Genomic DNA, 24,569 nt, shown 5'->3' with positions numbered 1-24,569 from the left:
TAAGGGGGTCTAGCCCATTTTGATTACAAGCCACCTGGTTCTTTATGTGTAGAGTGTAATTGATTCCACAAACTAAGCCAATATAATTAGCTTATCGTCATACCATAAGGCTTATAACCTTGATCACAATCATGAAAATGTCTCCAGGAAAACAAGTAATGATGTCATCCACCATCTACACACTTCCCAGCTGGAGTTCTCCAGTCCAGGTCTTTGTCCTGAGCCGTATGTGTATATGTATCAACTGCTAAATGAAATGGCTCATGGGCAATGCCAGTTCAGTCTGTTCAAAACTGGGTCCATTTTCTTGCCTACAAGCTTGCTTCTGCTATTGTGGCTTCTCTCCTTGGGCATGAAATCACTGTTAATTTCTCCTAACTAGAATCCTGGGAGACATCTTAGAAATCTCCCTCATTCATCACTTGCAGTGGGTTATCATCATTAAGGCCTCTAGATTAGCTTTCTAAATACCTCTGTATACCCTCTCTCAGCATTCGAATGCAATCTTCTTAATTTCTCATCTGGCTTGCTGCAGTAGATTTACAACCCATAAGTGGATTTATGGCCTCTAGTCTTTCTCATTTACAATTCCCTCCATAATGTAGCCAGATGGATCTTTACAAAATGAGTATCTGATCAAGGCACTTTGTTGCTTGAAAGACTTTAAATGGATCCTCATTGCTTTCAAGATTAAATATCAACTTGTCAGTGTAACACATGTTTCAACATTTTGTGACTTGGCTCCCATCTCTGTCTGCAGCCTCATAGATCTCTTCTCACCCCAACTCACCCTCTCTTTCCACAACCTGTGTTATTAGACCTAATAATAGTTAACATCTATTGAGCACTTACCCTAAGCTAGGAACTATGCCAAAAGCTTTAAATCGATATTTTCAAAAGTTCTCTGATGATACATTTCACCAGGGATGTAAGAATACAATTCCTGGTCCCTATTCCAGACCCACTGAATCCTAATCTTCAGGAAATGAGTCTTAGAAGTTACAACATAAAACAAAACAAAACAAAACACAAAAACATCACGATGACTCTTACCATCTGAGAAGTTTAGAAAAACAATGCTTTACATGAGCTTTTCATTTACTAAAGATTAGTGATATAAGAACTATTGTTAGTTGCATTAATAGATAGGAAAACTAAAGCTTAAGAGGAGAGGTAATTTGTCCAAAGATACAGAGTTAACAAACAACTGATGGTCATTATTACGATTTGAACCCAGGACCCAACTCCAGAATTTACAGCACTGTTAATTCTACTCTCTCACTTGTGTGCCAACGCATGTGCTGTGTTCGCTGTCAATTCTCTGTGCTTCATCTGTCCTTTGACTTGGAACATCATTTTCCCATCATTGCCTGGAAAACAATTAGGTTTCCTATGAACCATTCTGTTGACATAACACATCCTCATCTATATCCTTATCTGTTCCCCTACCAGACTGTCAGCAGGTGCATCTCAAGTCCTTGGGTGTCCTTGGTTTAGCAGAGTGCCTGACTTGTACCAGGTATGCATGTGATAAATATCTATTGATTAAATAGAAGTATAATAAGTCACTTTATCTTGGCAAGTGCTGGGGTTTAGCTGCTGTGAATCGATGGAGCTAGGGTCACTCCAGGGAATTATTTGTTTTTAGGTATTGAATGTTCTTCCTTAGGACAGGCCATGTCCCTTTGAATTCACCTGGCTTTCATTCTAGGAGTGTCTTAGGAGAGGTGGGATTGAGAACTCAACCAGTTCTTTTTGAATTTCAAAGGAATCAAGTGGGCGATATACTATAGTAGCTCCAATCAAGACCAGATTATAGAAAAAGACAATGAAGGCCCCAGACAGGGGCAGTGTTATCAGGGAAAGGGGCGTCTGAGCTGGGGATGTAGACTCAATGCCAGAGCTCAGAGAGTCAGAGGGGTGTGCTGACACGGGCTTAGGGCACTCTCGATCCAGGCTGCCCAGTGCTGTGGGTACCTTGTGAGTGTGAAGCAAAAGTGAAAATGTAATTGGGAGTAGTGTTTTGACTTGGTCTTAAGGCCATAGGTAGAGTTCAGCCATGGTGGCAGTGGTTAAGACTTTTGAAATAGGAAGGTTGGTAAGGGCCCAAAATGTATGGACTGAAAGTCTACATATCACCAGGATTTCAGCAAGTAGTAATGCTGAGGCTGCCCTTTCTGGCAGGGATGGGGGGGGGGGGCGGGGCGGGCAGGGGGAAACACAGATACTTACGGAAACTAGATTTCTTCTTAATTTGGCATGCTTGGGTTTGGTGCCATAATTTAGGCTTAAAGGGAATTTTGAGATCACCAGGTCTTTGATGTCTGGCAATTTGGGTAATAGAATTCTTTAACAAAAGTAAGAAAACAAATCTTTGAAAACATGAAGTCTTTTTTTAAGCATGCTGAAGATAGCCATATACAGTCATGAAAGATGAGACCCTACAGACAACAGAGCAAAAACATGTTTAATATGAGATAAGTTTTATTTGGAACACAAGATTTATTTGAAACAAGAGCTTTCTTTAAAACACGGTGATTCAAAGAAAGGTTTTATTTGATACAAAACAATTTCCAGGCATTTTAAAGACTCTCATTGACAGGCAAAAGAAATTAGATCCTGCAAGTGCTAGCACAGAAGGCATGCCTTCTTTGGAAAAGAAAGAAAACACTGCTACAAATATCTAAAGAGTTGGCATTAGAGGTGATTACATAGGAAAAATCTTGTGAGAAAGGTGACACATTCAGTTTAAAGAAATTAATATGTCAATGACATGGCTGTTGGCTTGTGGAGACATCCTTACGTTATCTTACCAAATACACTCATTGGAATCTTACTGAAATTATAGCCAGAAGATTCAGTCTTTGTTCTGGGTACTCTTACTTAAGATGCGGAGCCTGGACATTACCACGTCCCAGTCAGCATAAGCTCCTTCTAGATGGCGGGATATCTCAGTTCCTGCTTCGTAGCTACTTCGGCCATGAAGCAAGCGCCAATTATCAAAAGTAATCACATCACCTAGGTAAAAGAGTTTTTCGATATGAGTTATTATGTCTTACACTTTGCAGCGACCGAAAATGCAAAACAGGAAATATCATTGCTACTCAGTTCACGTCAAGAAAGTATGTGTTTATGTCCTTACTTAAAACCCAGACATCCGCACTTCATACCAATTAGGCCACACGGTGCAAACAGCCTTAGACATTGCTACATTTAAACTACATAGCCTGGCAGCCTCCTATGGACACTTTTAGAGTTCTTACTTGAATTGTTCTTGAAAACTTTTGAATTGTTCTTGTCAATGGCTACTTATCTCTTCCTTAGAAATAGTTATTTCCAGCTTAACAGCCTCAAATAGTTATAAAAATAGTGACATTCTTGGTTTGTCTTTCATGTTTCTGGTATTTCATGTGCATTCTTTCTAAGCCTCAGAAGAATCATAAAAAGAGAATTATCATCTCATCTTTTCATATATGAGAAAGCTGAGGTTCTGAGCAGTTGAGGGATTTGCCCAAAGCTATGATCCCATTAAATGGCGAAGTTTGGATTCCAACTCCTAACTATTTTGTATTTTTTCTCCCATAGTATTTTCACTTTACCTGTCACTGCTCTTAAAATCAACTTGGCATGATTGCCAAGAATAAAAAAGCGGCAGGTTTATGGATATTTTTAGCATTACTGTATTATACCATGATCAATTAAAAATAATAACAAGTGAAAAGAATATTCCACTTGGTCAAAACAACCACAGAGGGAAATTATGCTTTTTATTTTAAGTATCCAAAGCCTTGAGTCTGATGTCACTTTACTGAGTCAATATAGTCCAGGAAAAACACAGCACTTTCTGCTCCTTCATTTCAAGTGGCTGGAATATTTCAAGTACTGCTTTATTTCAGGTAGCACTCGTCTGCCAGATCAGATAAGCTTAATGAGTAAAAACCACTCGTGTCCTTTAGAGTGAGAACCATGAGGGTAATTTTATTTGTTTACCAGGATAGAATGACTGAGTACAAGCTTCAGTTTATATTGATTGGTTATCAGGACAGAAAATAGAAGTCATCAGTCTTGATATCAGACATGAGATTCCATTTGGCCTATAGCTTGTCCTTCAAGTATTTATTCTTTAGGTTGGAGGTTATTAGACATTGGTGTGCTTAAGGAGTGCCTAAGAGCTTTGATAAACATGAATATTTTAAAGTCTGGAGAGTCAGGGGTTGGGGCCAGGAGTCTGCTCTTTAAGCAAGTTGGCTACTAACCAAGATTCTACTGTCATGTTCCATAGTTCATGCTTGAAAACACAGCTCTACATATTGCTCTAAGTGGTAAAGATAGAAGAAAATGCATCCTTTCAGTTGTTTGAGAAACCACGTTCACTGACCTGGGTTCATCTTGAAAGTAAACTTGGACTCTTCACAGTTCATGAGGTCCACAAACTCCTTCAGAGCAGTATAAAAAGGCTGAACTTTTTCAACAGGTACATCAAATATCGTGTCTCTTGTTGCATTGTTGAAGTTGATGCGGACTACTTGGCCTTTGTCATCTAATCTAGTTTTTTAGAGAGCAAAAGTTAAACATATGAGTCACAAAGTACATACTTACATTCAATGGTTAAATGTGTCCTGAAAGATGATTTGGAAACACAATATTCAAGAATCCAAACACATGTACAGAAGATGTGAATGTTATCTGTGGCACAATGTGTTTATTTCTTTTTTTTACTTATCCGTTTAGCAAGTATCTTTATTATTTTACATTTAAGAAAATGAATACATTCTTCATTCTTTAAATAGTAGCTTCAGGGGAGGGGTGGGGGGAAGGCAGAAAACTGTACTTAAACAACAACAAAAAATAAATAGTAGCTTTAACATATAGAATGTTAGAATTGTTCCTAAGTCCATCACTTTATATGTTTCTTTTACTGGGGTTTTAAGTATGATTTTATTGGAGCATTCGTGGAAAAAAACATCTGTTTTTTAAAGGTTTGAAATACACTTTTCTAGTTCAATCCCTAGTTTACAGATGGGGAAACTGAGGCACAGGAAAAGGAAGAGTCTAGTCTGAGGTACATTCTTTGTACCATCTGTGCCATCCTCCAAGTTACTGACCAGGATGTCATGACTCTGGCACTTCCTGGGCCTTCAGCACTATTTACGGGAGACTGAGGATGGCGCAAACTACTAAGAAGCTAACCAACTTCCTCCAAGGACCAAACTGGAATTACAAGGAAATTACAGAAAAATCCTGAATAGAACACTAGCTGGAGAGATGCCTTATAACCAAGTACTTAAGGAAGAAAAAGCAGCACCACAATGAGACTGGTAGGGAGTGCAGAGGAGGAGTGAGAGGGCTGGTTGGGCTCCCACAGGCAGTAGCTGAAGTCTTGGATGGATATTTCAGCAGCCTAGCTGTTCCCCCTAAGAAGTGTGCTGTCTAAACAAACCCCAGCTGGGCTCCCTAGCCTATAACACCAGAACTGGGAAAGGAATCCAAATAACAGTCAGCTGTGAAAAGCAGCAGGGTTTCTCTCTGCCAGGGAGGGATTGCTAGAGATGCAGAGAGCCTCTTACAGGGCCAAGGCACAAAATTTCATGCACAGCCACTTACCCTGGGCTCTGGCAGAGGCAGGGCAGAGTGGACTGGAGACACTTGAAGAATGTCTGAGGTTGGTGGCTTATGGGAGAGAGCTGAAGGATTAACAGCCAGGATCCCTGTGCTATGTCATTCCTCATACAGCGGAGGCCATATTTCTAGGGCAGAGCACTCTCCTCCAAGCACTGTCAGCCTGTGGAGAAGCAGTAGCCCCACTAGAAGAAATCCATCTTACCCCACCCTGTGGAATTTAAGCTAGACTGCGGACTACAGCTTGAGGCTGTATCAGTGATTTATTTAACAACCCAGGTAGATCTCAGGGAGCTTTGAGACTGTAATAGACCCTCCCCCAAGCCCAGTGCTGGTCAAAACTGGCCTGGGTGCTCAGCCTGGTTCATTCCTCACACAAACAGGCCCAGCAGAGGGAGCCACATGCTGTGGATTGCTGATTGCTCCAAACAGGTTTCCTACAGCCACTCACAAGCAGCATCTGACATAGGCCTGCACTAGAGTCTTTACAGATCTACCTAATACATAGAAACATATACAAAGAGGCAGCTGAAACAGGAAGAAAAAGAAACAGGCCCCCAACAAAAGAACAAGAGACTCTCCAGAAGAAGATCTAAATGAAATGGAGGAAAGCAGTTTGTCAGATATGGAGTTTAAAGTAAGCATTATAAGGACACTCAACAGCATGAAAAAAGACATAGAAATCATAAAAAGAACATTTATAAATGAAGAATGCAATATCTGAAATGAATAATACAGTGGAAGAAATAACAGTAGGTTTGCTGAAGCAGAGGATTGAATCAGTGATTTGGAAGACAAGGTTGAAAAAACAGCCAAGCAGAGAAGCAAAAAAAAAAAAAAAATCAATAAAAATTAAAAAATGAGGAGACCTTAAGAAACTTTTGGGACAATATGAAACATAACAATATCCACATCATAGGAATAACAGAAGGAGAAGAGAGTGAGCAAGGGATTGAGAACCGATTTGAAGAGATAATGACTGAAAACTTCCTTAATCTGGGAAAAGAAAAAGACACACCAGTTCAGGAAGTGTAGAGAGTCCCAAACAAGTTGGACCCAAACACGTCCGTACCAAGACACATCATAATTAAACTGGCGAAGCTTAACAACAAGGACAGAATCCTAAAAGCAGCAGGAGGAAAGCCAGTAGTTACCTACAAAGGGAGCTCCAATTAGACTGTCATCTGATTTCTCAACAGAAACACTTCAGGCCAGAAGGCACTGGCATGAAATATTCAAAGTGGTAAAATGCAAGGACCTACAACCAAGGCTACTTTACCCAGCAAGGCCATCATTTAATACTGAAGGGGGAATAAAGAGCTTTTCAGACAAGTATAAGCTAAAGGAGTTTTTTTTTAACACCAAACCAATACTGCAAAGGATGTTAAAGAGCTTGCTTTAAGAAGAAGAAGAAGAAAAAGAAAGATGAAAATAGTTAAAAAATAAAATGGCAATAAATAACATATCAATAATCACCTTAAATGTAAATGGCTTAAATGCTCCATCCAAAAGTTGTAGGGGAGCCAAATGGATAAGAAAACAAGACCCGTATATATGCTGTCTCCAAGAGACCCACCTCTGGTTGTAAATATACACAGACTGAAAGTAAAGATATTAAAAAATATATTTCATGCAAATGGGAACAAAAGAAAATATTGGAATACCAATATTTATATCTGATGAAAAGACTTTAAAACCAAGGCTATAGCAAGAGGCAAAGAAGGACACTACATAATGATAAAGGAACTAATCCTCAAGAAGATTTAACTCTAGTAAACATTTATGCACCCGACATAAGAGCACCCAAATGTATTAAGCAAATCATGATGGACATAAAGAGAGAGATGTACTAAAATACAGTCATAATATGAAATTTTAACACTCCACTGATCTCTGTGGATAGATCTTCCAGACAGAAAGTCAAAAGGGAGACAATGGCCTTAAATAACACACTAGGTAAAATGGGTTTAATTGATATCTTCAGAGCATTTTATCTAAAAGCAGAATATATACATACTTTTAAAGAGCACATGGGATGTTTTCTAGGATGGACCACATGTTAGGACACAAAACAAGTCTCAATATATTTAAGAAGATTGAGATCCTATTAAGCATCTTCTTTGACCAAAATGCTATGAAACTAGAAATCAATCACAAGAAGAACACTGAAAAATACATAAAGACATGGAAGCTAACTGACATGTTTTGTTGGCATCAATTTGGAGAGACATCCTGTTTCATTGTCAGCCCGTGTGGTTCACATGAGGCTGTCTTTGTTCAGGAGATCAATACGTGACCCAGGAATGGCTCATCAGAATTGTCTGACTTTCTCTCTGTGGCGATTGCTTCAAGGGTACACCTGAACACAAACTGGGCAGTGCATCATTGAGCTTTGTTGAAGTTATTGGGAAATATGTGCTTTCTCTCTATTGTGATTACCGGCTCTAAGAATAAGGAAAGCTTGGAACACCCATTGATTATTTTTGCAAATGAAGCCACCGAAAAGGATGGAAAAGCTAAGAGATAAAGAAAAGGAGATCAATTTCAGATAACACTGTTTAACTCTTGGATCTATCTAATGCTTTAGATTCTTTTACTTCTGACTGGGAGTGTTCTGACTAGGACAATCATACTGATTACAATTACATAGAACTTAGGTTTTAAAAATTAAGAAGAATTAAGTGTATGGGAAGTCTTAGTTATTTTTCTTATATTGATGAAGAACAGAGATTTTATGAAATTTGATAAATAATTCTTTTATGGTGAAAAGATTATTTTCCCCCCTTTTCCTCTAAAATTGGATTAAAAATTAATAAAAAGTAAAACTCAGCAGTGAACTGAAGCTTTTTGCTGTTTAAGCTTTAGGTCAATGCAGCTTTTGCTGTCAGCTGTCTTATTGCTTTGACAAATGTATAAATAACACTCACTCTATAATTTTGTGTTTGGATTGTACGGAGAAATCGCAGTAGTCCACTCCAATGTCCGTGAAGTCCACAAAGGTAGAGGACAAAATCTGGAACGCCCGAAGGTTTTTTTCCTTGAGTTTTCGGCATACGTTGAATCCATCGACAATTTCCGAATCTCCCCCAGTAACTGTCTGTTTTATGCAGTGGAGAAACTGAACCTTCAAAAAGAAATGGAGAGAAATACGTTTTTAAAAGGATATGTACTTACGTTTTTTGACACTGTGTTTAAAGAAAGCTACAGAAAGATATACACACACTAAAACCGACCAACTTTTTTTACTTGTCACTGTCAGCAGAGAACAGGGCAAAGGAGAAAAAGTCGCTTGGTATCAATATTTTGTAGTTCAAACATTGTTACAGTTGAAGACATGGACACAGGTAGGCTAGTGTTCACTCGTGAACACAAGGCACGGATGGTAATCGTTGCAGGGAGCTAGCGCTTCATGTTGGGGTGTTTATGCGTGTGATGTTGGCTTTACAAAGGAGGCGGGGTTTCATCTGGGTCAAGGAGGATGGATACAACGTTGAATACAAAGAGTAGAATGGAGAGGGAGAATCCCACCGTTGGGTGTCAAAAAGCTTGGCTTCAGCAGAGGGTCACACCTGGGAATAGTAGATGCAGTGGAAAGGTGATTCGGGACCTCATCATGGAGAGTCTTGAGTGTCCGATGAAGGATATTGGACTTTGGGGCTGAGAGGAGGATAGTGAAAGGCTTTCGAATATGGAAGTAAAACTGAAGGGGAGAATGCCAGTCCAGTGGTGTTACACGGGATAAATTATTGAAGGTAGGAAGGAGTGAGAGTCTAATGCAATAGTTTACGTGTAAGGATAAGACAGTAATGAGGTGGAGTGGTCTATGAGGATAAACCCAAGGAACCAAAAGGATTAAAGTTATTTTTGCTAAGGTCTAGGAGAAAACATAAAATTTAACACTATTTTTTTAAAGTGAAACATAGTAAACATTTTTTGATTGGAGTTTATTTTTTTTGTTATGTTACTCCTTTTTGAAAGTCAGCATGGATGGGTTATTTTTAATACCTATATTTAGACACTGATTTTCTGCTTAGGGAAACTAAAACTATTCAATTGTGAAAACTTTATTCTTAATGAGTGAAAAAATAAAAAAAACAATGTTTAACAGTTCTTATAGAAGGGAAGAGCAAATATGATCAAATATCCAGACTAGGCAGATGTGATTAGGAATGAGAAAAATATCCATTTACTTGCTTATTTCCATATTGTGCAGAACAGGGCTGTCCATTTGGACTTTCCGTAATAATGGAAGGGCAGTCACTAGACCCACACGGCTATGGTGCACCTAAAATGTGGTTAGTGTGACCCAGGAGCTGAATTTTACATTTTGTTTAATTTTAACAAATTTAAATTGAAACTTAAATAGTCATTTGTGGCTTGTGACTATTGTATGACATAGTGCGGGTCTAGAACACAGATCCTCCATCCTTCCCCAACTGCATGCATTTTTGTCATATTTTAAATCTTATACATGCTTATTCTCAAATTATGACAGCATAATTTAGATTTATTAAGTCTTCACTACAGTACTTAGAATTTATACTTTCATCTCCATTTTATAGGTGAAGACACTCAGACTCAGAGCTGAAAAACATCAGCCAGCTAGTACAACTCAGCTCATACGTGGTAACACCGGTATTCAAACTTTGGTCCATTTGCCTCAAAAGCCTTCGGCAGCAAGTTCCTTCCCTATCAAGAGGGAAATCTCTTTACAGCAGTCCTAATAGTTCAGTATTGTGTGGTGTGTATCTGTGTGTTCTGTAAACGTAAACTTCCATTTCAGATTGATAATAACTTATTTTCTGATGTTAGGAGAGAAATGGTCTAAATTAATAGTAGTTCAGTCCTTACATAGATGCAGGTTTTCTGAAACTAAGAAAAATATGTGCCGAAGCTGAACGAGTCATTATAGAAAGCCCTGTCATTACTAGGGCAATGAAGGGAGAGACAGCAGGATTAAAAGATGACGTGAAAATCCCACCTTCACATCTCCCGAACTCCAAGAAGGCAAAACAATAGTGTGACTTGGACTCCAGGAGAATCAGAGTGTTCTTTAAATCCTTTTAGACTTTGCCATAATGAAGTCATAGCGTACTTGAAATATAAATCTTTAAAAAAGGTCAACTGATGTCTTTTACATCTGGCAAGGCCAAGTCATAATCTTTCCTTGTAGACTTAGGTTTTAATGTAATCTTCTGGAAGAAAAACGCAGATGGAGCCAGACAATGCTTTCACTGCTAATTGAAAAGGAAAATATATGCCTGATGTGTAGAAAACCCAATTTTATTTCATGTAAGTCATTTAGAACCAAAAATATTTTCTTTCTAAATGTTACTTTATGGCAGCATGTGACTCCTGGCCCAGACAAAGAAGCCAGCAAAGCGAATCTGTGTTTCATTAAAGCTGTCTCCTTGTTCCTGCCCCATGTGATCCCAATTGGTCAAACTGAACTCTCAACAGGTAACTTATCCAGATCATTGCATCTGGACTAAAAGAACACTGACTAATTCTGCTTGTTATAAAAACACTCCAATGTAGGGACAAAAACCGCTCAATAATCCAAAAGGGACATTTGAACAACACACAAAGAGTGCCTACATTGAAATTATTCTGCTACTAGAATCTGGACATTTCGGGAATGACCTTTTATTTAAAAGATCTACTGGGTCATTTGACTTTGGACATTTCATTTGCTGATGGAGACAGGCATAAATCTGTGTCTTCCCCCCACCCTCTTCATAGCATATCTGTTAAGTCTCTATTGCATGCATGAACTGTGTTAAGTCTTGAGATATAGAGAAGTCTAAGATTAAGTTCTTGCATTTAAAGAGTTTATAATGTATGACAATGTCTATAAATAATCTTCACATTATATAAATTATGGAAATTAGAAAGTCCAACTCAAGACCAACTCAAGACCCATATGGTGCAGTGAAAGATGGAGGCCAGGGTTCAAGTCCAAGTTCTCTATTAATCAGATGTCACCCTGTGAAAGTATTTAACCTTGCTGTGTGTCATTTCCTTGTCTGACATGAAAAAGATATGATCCATCCTGTCTACCTTAAAGGAATGTATCAGATAAAGCCATATAAGTAAAAAAATGCTTTGAAAAAGTATAAAATGCTATGAAAATGTCAAGCATTATACTTTACTTCAGTAATATTTATGAAGTCATTTAATCACTTTTCCACAGGCTTTCAATTTTAACCCAGAAACAAACCTAAACTCATAAAAACCAGCAGATAATTTAAAAATTCAAATAGAAGTCTGGTTGTCTAGTTTATTTTTTAAAACTTTATTGCCTCTAACTTCTCCAGCCTATCTTGAGCAAATGAAATGAGCTGGTTAGTTTGGCTTTTAACCATAAGGGTTTTAGAAAATTTCCGGACCGCAATGAAAACAATCACATTGTGTGTCTCTTCCTGTCCCCAAACCCTACCTGAAAAGGTGACTGTAGTGGTCATTTCAGTATCATTGAGTTCAAAGAAATCATGCAGTGTTTTACAATCAACAAAATCATCTAAAATATAAAGTCATGTTCTAAACTAGCTTAATTACCACAGTCAAGGACAATGGGTAACAATAAGGGCACAGAGAAAGCATGTTCAGTTAATGTGATAAAAATAGGCTAATTTGGATTTCTCCTTATTTTACCTTCATTAACTAAAGAATTGTCCCAAATTCCACTTCCATTTACCTTTGAAGATACTGATTTCTGTGTAATATTTCATTTAGTACCATTTAGTTCTAAAAATAGGAACAAATGGGGGGTGGAAATGGGAGGGGAGTGGGAAGGGGTGGGGGGACAAGGCAGAAAACTGTACTTGAACAACAGTAAAAAATGTTAAAAAATAAAATGCACATTTTTGTGATAAAAAATACAAATAGGAACAAAGTATATTTTCAAAGGTGGCTTCCTAACCATTTATTGTTTGGTTTCGCAAAATCATGCTTTTGTAAAAATGCAGCTGGTTTCGTAAAAGGACCATTTTGTAATGATTTGGTGGCAGAGGGTCCCAGGCATTCTCTTGGGGGCTCTGTGGCTTCGTGCTGACCGTGTCCGCCCTCGATGAGGAATCCGATAGATGGGCGGTAGATGGTTTCTAAAACCTGACAAGGATGTTCTGCTCCTTGCATTTACAACCCCTTGGAGTCCATCTTTGCAGCTTCTTTCACAAAAGGTGGATGCTGCTTCCTCCCCGCTTGAATCTGGGCTAAACTTCTGATTGGCTTTGACCAAATAGCATGGCAGAAGTGACATTGTGTCGATTCCTAGCCTGGGTCTCCAGAGGCCTTGTAGATTTTGGCTTGCTCTCTGGAAATGCTGCCAGCTGCATGTGCTTCAGCCTAGGCTAGCCAGCTGGAGGGAGATGCGATGGAGCAGAGACCAGCCATCTCAACCACCACCTCGGCCAAGCAGCCCCCAGCAGACTCAGCAGCAGCAGAACCACCCCGAGGAACGCAGCCCAAATTGTAAAAAACGTGTCCTAAGCAAGCGGTTGTTCTTTTAAGCCACTCACTTATGGCGTGGGGATTTTTTTTCAGTAATAGCTAATATGAATGATAGCCATATGACTTTGTGGGGGAAACCCTACATTGTTCTCTTGTTTTCTTTTTTTTCTTTGAACTCTCTTGGGAATGATGTGTGGAAAAACCTCAAGATGTACTGCTGTGGTAAAATGTCTTGGCAAAGCAAAAAGTCCACTCGTTATGGGGAGAAACAAAAAGTGTTAAAAAAAACACATGAAGATCTTTTATCTGTTAGGGATGTGAAGATCTTCAGGACTTAGGTACAGAGGTTCTTTGAGTTTGGAGAAAGAAATCTGCATAACACAAATTAGCTATATGATATAATCTTCTAGGCTCAAAACAGAGGATATCAGTCTTTGGCCTGCCCTGCAGAATGTGTTGAGGCTCACCTTACCCCAGGTGGATGGTGGAGAGCGGGATAGTCAGTGTGAAAGCTGAGCTTCCCAGTTGTGTAAGCCACATTGTTCGCATCGATTTTATCTTGCACTTGCCAAGTATGTCTGTAAAATACAAGAAACATATGTTTAAACAGGCCACGGCTGAGCCAGAGGAAATGTGTTAAAAGTGAACTTGATACATGGGGGAAATGGAAACTTTTCATTTTATGAAATAATTGCCACAATGATGATGAGCCAAGGAAGAGAGTCTGACCTTTCTTTGTCTAAAGTAACCATTTCCGAACAGTATATGATCATCTATTGCACAGAGTTTATAAAGAGGTATAGGTGGAATTTTAGGTTAGTTTTTATTTAATACCTTTATAATGTCGGTAACCACCCCCTCCGTCAATCTCATTTCGAAAACATTTCCATCACTCTCAACTAAAATCTCTTACTTATGGAGAAGTTTGTTCACATTCAACATGTTCCCCTGTCCTTTGTGTTGCTGAAAATTGGCAGCTAAATGCAGACGCTTGGACAAATTCTATTCTCTCTCTTTGACAAAACTGTAGATGACATTATCTGCTTTTATTATAGGACACAGCATGTCTAGAAGTCTTTCTTTTTGTAACATTTGTTACTTAATAAAAGTAACATTTGTGTACTTTTATTAAGATCTACTTTTCTCTGAACTACTATTTGGTTTCCCCATATAATAGCTTACGTAGGATGATGAGAAAATGCTTGCTTCCTTTCCTTCATTTACAATGTTGGCAGTGTAATGAATTGATTTTCTACAGCTCTAAAATGAATGATACACAGACACGGGCAGCATCTTGGGGACTGGCTGTGGGAGAAAGGGCTGGAATGGGCAGAGGAGGGCAAAGGGGGAAAGTTGGGACAACTGTAATAGAATAACAATAAAAATTTTTAAAAAGATGAATAGTTTTTTTAAAAAAATAACAGTATTGATGAAAATGTACTAAACCTAGATAGAAGGAGTGTTTTCAAATCATAGTCAAGGTACTAAATGACACAAAAGTGCATATTTCAAAATGGTTAACTTTTCACTATGTCAACTTTATCTCCATTAGCAAACAATAGCTTGGCTTAAAAGTTAAAAAGTGTCTGTTAACCACAACAGCGACAACAAACCCTAGGGATTACTTGCAACCCTGTGACAAGGAAACAACCCATTATTCAGATGTTGTAAGGTGTTTCCCTCGGAAGATTAAGACAATGGGCCATTGGGAGGAAAGGGTGTTCTTATGTGGGGCCCAAGGCAGTGTGACAAAAATGTCACTGTATGTGCACATCATGCTATTGCTGTTACAAGGTTTATTTATTTATTTCTGTTTACCTTTACCAAACCATTTTCAGTAGATACATATTGAACACTTATTCTATTCCAGGCACTGTTTTGCAATGGAGCTAGACAAACCAATGACCAAATCTAATATCAATAGAGATAAGTGCTATGAAAAATGAAAGCAGGGTTAAGGGGATAAGGATTGGGGGCCAGAAGACTATCACGGCAGAACTGAAGCTTTTGGAAGTGCTCTAGAAAGAGCTGGAATTTTTCACAGAAAGTTGAATAAAATCAGGGAAGGAGAAGAATAAATTTCTGGGATGTGTGTTTTAGGCAAAGGGATCTGAAGAGAAAAGGTTGGGTTTTCTCCTCATTCTCTGAGGTTAGCAATAAAACTACCTAGTTTGCTCTCCTTATCTTCTCATTGAAATTCAGGATGGAAAGTCTGGTATATTGCAGGAAGGGTGAAAGAGCTATCCCCTTGTGGCCATAAACTGCAAAGAGACCCAGTGAAAAGCGGAGGAGTACACATAGCCTGCTGCAACTCACCTCAAGTATGAGTCAAGCAATCCATTATGCATGGTGACTGTAGCCAAGAAATACATATTGTCTACAAAGGTCATGCCACTCTACATCCCATACATAATACAGATTCAGATGTTGTCAACATCAGCATTCCAAGAATTATCAACACATAGGAAGGGATTTAAGGAGACAAAAAAACTAATTTTCTCAAGTGACTGAATATATGTTTAATATCTTCTGACTAAGAAGATACTGCTGTTGACACTGTCAGTAGGAGATGACTATATTTAAATTATCTTTTCAAAAGTGATGATAGTTTTGCATTGATTCACCTACATTCTCCTTCCTGGTTTCTCCTGAGATCAAGAGTACGCTAACCGAGTTTTGCTGCAGCCAAGAGTTGGCCGAGATTGACGGTGCAAGCTTTAGCAGGGAACAACTCTCTTCTTTGTTTGACACTAACCGGCTTCTGCAGGGAAGGGGCCTGTGACTTGGCTTCATCAGAGCACTCTCCAGCCCTCTGAGCTAACTGGCAGGGGATGACAAACATTTTTGAGCTCTAAAGTATCTTATACATGGTATGGGATATGTAGTCTGAAAGTCTGTGCTCATACACAATGATAAATCTTGGGAAAGGAGCTTGCCAATTCCAATCACAAAACATTCTCCTAATAGTCTTAGCGTAAGTCTGGAAAAATCCTAGACATGTCATTGGGTCTACCTTTCCTTATGGAAATGAATCATGCCAGGAAGGTCTATGACTCTAAGCTTTCACTTATCCTTCTCAAATCCAAATCTCCAAAGAAACACAGCAGAAATAAACACAAACAGAATCCATCAGCCTGTGTAGAAACTAATTTTTGAAAGCTCACGTGTGGAGCTTTAGAGGGTATATGTAAGTGCATCTCTTATTAGAGACACATTCTAACAGTGTTCCGAGTAAGGCAACTACTCAAGCAGATTGTCAAGAATTCTTATGACGGAAGCAGAAATGCAGGGCCAGATTCTTCTGAAGCTGAAGAGACAAGCTCAGCACAGCATCTTAACCCAGTGGTCTAGACTTGCTTGGTATTGTGCTACAAGGAATCCTGCTTTTGCCCAAGATGCGGTTTTAGAGAAAGCTAAACAAACCAAGATGCTATTCTCCAAAAACCGCTGAGCTAAAAATACAAGGTGTCATTCTCAATATTTAACTAGAACTTTCCCTCATATTTTTCTCTATTCAAGGGTTTTGGCAAAAGCTCCTGTAAATGAAAATAATTATTTTTTAGAGAATATTTTATGGGTTCTTGGATTTAAAGCTAATTTATTAGATTTGGCATAATCTAGATGGGCAGTCATAGCTATCACTATATCTCACGATACTAATAGTATTTGGTGGCAAATTAAAAACCTTCAGAGTTTATAGGATGCTTAAATATTGTTTTCACTTGATTTGTCCTTTATACCTTTGATGACAGTTTTTAAAAGATTTTACTTATTTATGTTTAGAGAAGGGGGAAAGGGAGGGAGGGCAACATTGATGAGAGAGAGAAACATTGATCGGTTGCCTCTTGTATGCATCCAGACCGGGGATCGAACCTGTAATCTGGGCACATGCCCTGACCAGGAATCAAACCACAGACCTTTTGCTTTGTGGGACAATGCTCCACCGAGCCACACTGATTAGAACTTGATGGTAGATTTTGTTACTCTTTCAGTTAGTGGTTCACACTTGGAAAATCATGCTGGGTTTCTTCGTAATCTTTTTTCATTTTTGAAGTTATACTCACATAAAAAGTTGTTCTCTACCTGCAACCTGGATTTATGTCACCAATGGCTGTAACTCCCAGTGTTGACCTGTTACACGCTTTTCTTGTCAAGTTGTAAAAAAAAAAACTTTCTTTTTTCATGTTTCAATACTTTTGAACATTATTGTTGTCCCAAGAGATTGAAAACATAATGTTCATATCTTATTTTTAATTTTAAAATTTTAACATGCAAAATGATCCACTAGTAAAAATAAACAAAAAAACTTATGGTTAACCATTTAAAGGATATCGTACTGTGTATTATCTGTAACTATAGCTGTGACACTCCACATGTGACTTCCCAGATGCAGTCTCTTACCAGAGCTCCAGACATATATTATTTTTCCATTATCATTTACTAGACTCATACAATGGGCCAGGCACTGAGGATACAGAAGGGGCAGAATAGATTTATACCTCATGAAACTTCCAGTGTGTGGGGAAAACAAATTAGTGTGATTAAGTTTTCATAGCTAAAATCCAAGATGTTATGGGAGTAAAGAAGTGAAGATTAAATGGAGACCTGAAGGGTGAATAGGATTTGCCTAGAAGAGAAAAGGTCATTGCAGGCAGAAGAAATAGCTTGTCAGGAGGGAGAGAACGCGGCCTCACAGAATGTGTGAGAGAAGTTCAGTCTGGGTGGAAGTGCAAAGTTTGCTCTGTGTCTCCTTTGGCTTCCCTTCAAATTTCTGCTTCCCTCGTTGTCCTGTGAAGTCTTACGGAAAATACCTCATTACTTTAGGGAACTGAGTTTGAACATATTCTTATCTCATAGCAATTAACTCTCTATCAAAAATGTTTTTGAATGAAAACATGGACTGTGTAATAGTAAATTGTGTTATTTTCCTGATTGTTTGACTCTATTTTTAATCCTGACATAAATTATGTATTTTAGGTCTACTTCAGTCATGACTACTTTAGCCATCCATTACCATTGTTCTGTTTCTAGGCGAGGGTTATGGTTATTTGTAAACAATAGTTGGCAAAATCACTAAGGTTTGTTTTTAAAAATCATTATCTTTCAGGTCTACTTGCATTATGGACACATATTTACACTGCATTTATTCCTAAATATGAAAAAGTTCCTACCATTTTTTAGGTGAGAATTAATATTCCCAAACACAAACTAGAAAAACAGAAGTAACCTTTCCCATGTGTTCTTACTCAATCCATGAAATTTGTATGTTAATCTCCATGAGGTATAAACATGTAAAGCAAACAAGGAAGATTTGGGGGCTATGAGGCTGACATAAATTTTAATTTCTCTGAATTCTCCCAGCAAAACATCTGGAGTGTAAACCCCAAAACATGGGGACAACATTGAATCAAAATTAGGTGACAACATATATCCATGACTCCCACCCCCCAAAATGAGCAGGTAGAGAGAGACCTTCCAAACTCATAACGTGTGGTATCAGCAACTGTGTAGGAGAAAGCAGAGGGAAGCAAGCAGGTACCTGACGGAGCTGAGACATTTTCAAATTGCTAACAGATATTTACTGGAAAATGCAACAGGGCAATTTGAGAATGCCAATTAAACCTCAGAGGGGATTTTCACATTCCAGTATAGCTGAGCACAGTGAGTTCATGGTCAGGGACTGAAATATTCTGGGCCCTAGGATCTCTTAAAAATTTATGGAACTCCCTTCCATGATTAGGTTTCCTTCTTAGAAAAAAAAAACCTCCCCATTGAGCGTCGTCGGGACAAAGTAATGAGGAGGTCCGGATGAAAGTTAAGGAGAGGAACCAGGAGGTCTTAGAACGCCATCAGCCATGGTTTCGAAATACAGCTTAAAACGGTAACTTACAAAGGTTTCTGAATCATCTCTCTCTTTAATAGTTAAGAAAACAGATTTCACATAAAAACTGGCAATATAAAATGATTAAGATTTAGCGTCATAGTTATTTTTTTTAGAAAAGAGAGTAGCAAAATGGTGTACCTATAGACAATACATATCAGAAAAATACTCCCTCAAAAGATAATATATATATATTTCTAACTTTTGTTTTCTACTTATAGCTATATAATGAGCCAAAATAAATGACACAATATATTAAATGATATAATATATTGAAAATAACCTACATGAGATTAGAAATTCAAAAAGAGGGTGATGTATTCAGGCAAAAATTTTAAAAACCATTTAAATATGAAGACTAGACTAGAAGGAATGCAAGATCAAATAAGCATAACAGATAATGCCTTTGAAGATAAAAGGGGGAAAAATTTGAATGTCAAAAAAAGAAGAGATAAGAAGGATTTCAGAGAAAATAACAAGAAAATAGGCAAAGACTATTTCATACATGCATATTAGGAGTCCTTAAGTGAAGAAACCCAAAGTAAAGAACAAAGCAAATAATAGAAACTAACATTAAAAAAGACTGAAGTTAAAAACGAAGATTTGAAACTACATATTGAATGACCAAATTATACCCTCTCTTAAAAATTGCCCCAGAACAGCCAACAACACATAGTCTATAAAATTATTGGTCCTAATATATATATATATATATTTGGGGGCATCCAGGTACAAAATGTCAAATTACTTAGAAAGAAAAGAAAATTAGGTGGCCAATAAAACCATAGTGCACATATTACAGATGCTGTCGGCCAAGAATTTTCTATTTAGCCAACTTGATTTTTCAAGTGTAAAGGCCTTAAAGTGCTGTCAACATGTAAGAATTCAGAGAACATTGTTCCCATGAGTCCTTCCTGGGGAATTTACGAGAGAATGAGCTTCGGACAACTGGAGTGACTAGTGGTGATGCACAGACATGGCACCGGGCCGATGACTACACCTGTGTTTACTAATAGACGTGATTACCAGGAAGGGAAACACAGATACCCCCAAACTGAAAAGTGGGGAAACCAAAGTGTAGTGCTAAGTGAGGTGCACTTGGGTGATAATATTATGAGCCAAAAAAGGTGGAGAGTACCATAAAATTCAGAAGGGCCGTTACATTTGGGGACAAAAGAGAGGTGTGTGATGGGTGGGGAGACTCGGGTGGGTTCTGGAGCTGCGGGCATGTTCCAATGACCTGGATAGTGTCCACAAGTGTTTGCCTTGCTGTCATTTATTCAGCTAGGCTTCATTTTATGTATCTGTACTATATTTTACAACGAGAACTATTTTTTGAATTTATTTTTGAAGTTTAATGATACTTCTAATAATGAAAACGAAGACAGCTATATATAGAAAAAGAACTGCCTCTGAAAAGTAAAGATAAAGGAAAGTGGTATAGCAATTCTCTCCAAAGTCCCAAAGGCCTTCATTATGAACAATGTAGAATGCAATGCATTGCAAAATAATAATAATAATAATAATAATAATAATAAAGATTATTGTTTATGAAAATTCCTTTGCATCGGAGGTCAAATTTTGCTTAATTAATTTCATCTTAGCAAGAATTGGATGCTAGTTTAGGTTACTGATGTGAAAGATTTAAATATAAACTTTATCTTCCTTTGTGACGAGTTATCTGATTTTTTGCTGATTGTCATTTTGCCTTTGCGTAAATATTTGGCTATAATTGACCTGAATAGAGGGAAAGGGAATTGATAATCTGGTGCTGTTGTTATAATTGGATTTACAAAATGTGTACATTACAATGTCAAATATTCTCTGGTATCTGAGCAATAAATACGAGTAGAAGCCAAATTTGATAGTCAACATTGTTACGGTATTAGGAACTACAGCGGAAATGTTCGGTAACCACAGACCACCCTCCTACCAGAATGTAAAGGAAGTACTGCAGAGACTGTTGAGTCAAGGAAACTTGGGTCTGCAGCCTGACTGTTCTACTTCAGTTTCCTTACCTCTAAAATGGGGGTAAAGATTCTTGTAAGAATTGAGAAAAAAATCAAGAAAATGATGGTAAAGCATTTATCCCGATACTTGGCACATCAGTGATGCTTACTAAAAAATCACTTTCCCGCTCCAATAGTGACAGCTGCCTGTGCTGCCCGCACAGAGCACAACCAAGGAAGCAATGGGGTTCAGGCTTGTGGAGACGCAGCTACGTTATTGGGGTGTCTTACAAACTTCCTCAAATGATTTCTAGAGGAGCATGAGACACAGAAGTTCTTTCTCCTTTCATTCATGAGATGACCTCATACTCAAGTGGTTTTGTTGGCAGCAGCTTTAATGACAATGAACCCTGATATTACAGAGGAATCCCCAGGGACTGAGACTTGGCCTATAACATAAGCTGGGGGTCACAATGGCTGAAAGAACGGAGCTTGTAACTCTGCTTAGGAAACCCTCATACTCACAAAAACACACATTTTAAAGGCCCCTGCCCCGAGTCAAACACTGTGCTTGGTACTAAATCTTAAAACAGCTCATTAAGAAATCCCTGTGTGAACTTTTTACCAAGTGGGATGGAATTACAACTAAATTCAGAACTCAGACAAGTTTTCTTTGCCTTCTTCCCAAGTCTGAATTGCTTTTAGGTTTTGTTCTGATTTTTTTCATAACTCAGAAGCCATTTTTATTCAGGATAGGCTCTGTGGTTTTCTCAAGCAACTTACTGGCTAGAACTTCAACAAAATGGGTAAACTTGTTCTTTTCTTTCCCTGTTCAGCCACCACACGTCACAAATGTTTCCTGTTTATGTGTATATCAGCCAAGTAGCTGCCTCGAAGTCAGCTTTGGAAGCAGTGCTAATGGTACTAGCAATTTCTAAGGGCCCAGATACCAAGGAATAATAATATTTTTCACTTACACTCCCTGAGTCTCTAATACAACCTCACGTGTGGGATGCTGCCGCGCTGGCACACAGAAATGCTAGCAGAAATACTTGCAGTCCTCAGAAGCCATTTTGGTTTTCTTAATTCTTCACTGGACCGCCTGGCATACTTGACAAACATCCCACTAGAAACATTTTCTGTCTGACATCTCATTCATCTCATGAAGCCTCCATGCAAGGCACTCGTGCTGAGGCAAAGCTGGGCAGTAATAGTAGAATTTTACATTTTTTCCAGCAAATTTTTATCCGAAGGTCTCAGAGGGCCTGACAGGTATTCCAACGCTCCTATGGACAGAGAAAAGCGAGTCCTCAGTTCAGGAGAGGCACAGAGCTCCACAGAATTAAATGAAAGGTTTGGATTAACTGGTCACTTCCAAATAACCGGCTGAGAAGGCATGAATATATTGTGTTTCCATTGTTCCTTTGGGCAGCTATCTGGGCAGTAATGGAATACAGGTGCTTTGGGGCATTGGCTCCTCAATTCTTTTTGGAGCTAGGTGTTCCACGGTATTTATTTATATTTTCTTTACAATGTGTGGTGGTATAAGTTTTTTCAGCGATTGCACAGCTTCCATGTTTGTTTCTATAAAAGAAAATTTAACTATCACCAACAGGCATAGTTTCTTTTCTTTTATTCATTTTCTTCATTGTCTCTCACTATTTTGACTTTGTTCCTGATGCCAGTGTTTCAGAAAATAAAAAATAAAAATAAAAAATGAAATAAAAAATAAAATATTTTAAAATATTTTAAAAAAATATTTTATTTTTAATTTCCCCTTCATTGTTCTTATTAGTCTAATCACTACTGCAAGTATGTTAATGCAACTTTCTCATGCCAGCAAATAGAATATTTTTGACAGAGAGAAATCTGATCTTCTGGGCTTTGTTCTGGAAAGAAGTTGGTCTTGCTAGTTGATGATAAAAATTTTAATATCTCCAACTGACTTTCTCGTGAAGAAGGGTGACTCAGAGTCAGTCTTGAGGTTAATTTTCTAACTAAGGATTGGTAAGTGTCATCAATGCTAAGAAAGCACTTTTGATGTTTGGCCCAATGGATGCCCTCAATATTTTAGCATATATTCCCCTTTCATTAAAATTTCCTGAGAGACAAGAGTGTGAGCAATGAGCAAGTACTGTTTCCCGTTGGGTTAAATTATCTCATAAAATTCAGACAACTTCTTCAATAAAGAAAGCCATTTTTATCGATTTTTTGGGTGGGGGTCAGGGACTTGGGATGAGATATTTGGCCTCATTCTGTAAAAAGTACATCGCCCTGAATCAAAGGTTTAAATCCTTCTAAAGAGGTTATCATTTTATATACTGTCCTACAAGTATACATATTTGACACATATTTGATGACAGTAGAATTTTCTTTATCAACTTATTCTTTTCTCCCAGGTATGTTTTCATCATCGAGGCATTAGGAGACTGAGCGTTTTACATGGCTGTGTGAAAAAAGTATGGTCTTGACCAGGGGTGTCAAATTCATTTTCACCGGGGGCCACATCAGCTTCACGGTTGCCTTCAAAGGGCCAAATGTAAATGTAATTTCAACTCCTTAGCAGTTAAGGGGTAGTTACATTTATACAGTCCCTTTGAAGGCAACTGGAAGGCTGATGTGGCCCCCAGTGAAAATGAGTTTGACACCCCTGGTTTATTCTGCAGTGACAGAATAATGGCAAGCATCTGAAATAATACAGATGTGGGCAATGGATGACATGCACTTTTGTCCCCAATGTTATTACCACTTTTGATTTAGAAGTTGAACATAATCTTATAATTATAAAATGCTCTGATAATTATTGCATTCATTTGCTGCGTTGTAGTCTTCTAAAAGCATCTAGGCATGCATTTATTCATTAAACATTTATTCTCTGCCCAGTATATACCCAGGCTGCACAAAATGCTGGAACCTACTGTTTTTGTTCATCCAATCAACAATTTAATCATTGAGAATACAGCCACAAACCAAAATTAGATATTACACTTTTCATTTTAGACCAATGCAATTTGAATTCTCCAAATAGGGCCCCATTTGAATGGAAAGGTGCTAGGTGGGTATTGGCTCCCAAGGGAGGTGTGTGTAAAATGACACCTCACCGTTGACTGGTTTGGGCATCTAAGCGAGAGTGCAAACCAGGCTCCCGGAAAAACCTGCGTGAAAAACAAAGTTTACCTTTAACTTCACCCACTTACCCTCTGCAAGACCCTCCCATGCATTATTTATTGCCTTCATTCATTATGTACACTTGCTTGCTAAGCAATTATTTTTCAAACAAGAAGAATCGTGCCAGTGGAGAAACAAAGATAGCAAAGGGAGGGGCCCTGGCTAAAGCAGCTGCTAGTTCTATTGTGAAGATAAGTCATGTCCAGGCATTGGCACAGGATGAAGATGAACTTGATAAATGCCACGGAGGGTACATAACTGTGAGAGCTGAGAGGATGTGTAGCACCTAAGTTATCTGCCAGTTGAGACTTGCCTTCTCTTGAGGGGCACTTCCTCTCAGCCAGAGGTTTGTAACCATTGCTGCACATCAGAATCACCTACAGTTTAAAAAATTCCTGATACTCAGGCCAAATCCAAGTCCTGCTAAAAAAAAACCAAAAACCTCTGAAAAGTGGACCCAAACCTCAGCACATTTTAAAAATTGGCTATTTCAGTGTGCA

General features: G+C 38.3%; 1 protein-coding gene across 2 annotated transcripts in view; it reads right to left on the bottom strand.

The window, feature by feature from the left end:
* Positions 1–2,518: 2,518 nt before the first annotated feature.
* Positions 2,519–24,569, bottom strand: part of BBOX1 (gamma-butyrobetaine hydroxylase 1) — a 55,823-nt gene continuing 33,772 nt past the window's right edge. For both annotated transcript variants that reach the window (XM_037040416.1, XM_037040417.1), the window contains 4 exons: positions 13,544–13,649; positions 8,547–8,743; positions 4,379–4,545; positions 2,519–3,018 (listed from right to left, as the gene is read on the bottom strand). In XM_037040416.1, the coding sequence (XP_036896311.1) occupies positions 2,858–3,018; positions 4,379–4,545; positions 8,547–8,743; positions 13,544–13,649 (631 nt within the window). In that variant the 3' untranslated portion in view covers positions 2,519–2,857. The remainder of the gene's footprint in view (positions 3,019–4,378; positions 4,546–8,546; positions 8,744–13,543; positions 13,650–24,569) is intronic.

Source organism: Sturnira hondurensis, unplaced genomic scaffold (genome assembly GCF_014824575.4).
Source record: "Sturnira hondurensis isolate 20B ecotype Veracruz unplaced genomic scaffold, ASM1482457v3 Scaffold0002638, whole genome shotgun sequence".
Classification (NCBI taxonomy): Eukaryota; Metazoa; Chordata; class Mammalia; order Chiroptera; family Phyllostomidae; genus Sturnira; species Sturnira hondurensis.
This window is presented reverse-complemented; position numbering and strand designations above follow the sequence as displayed.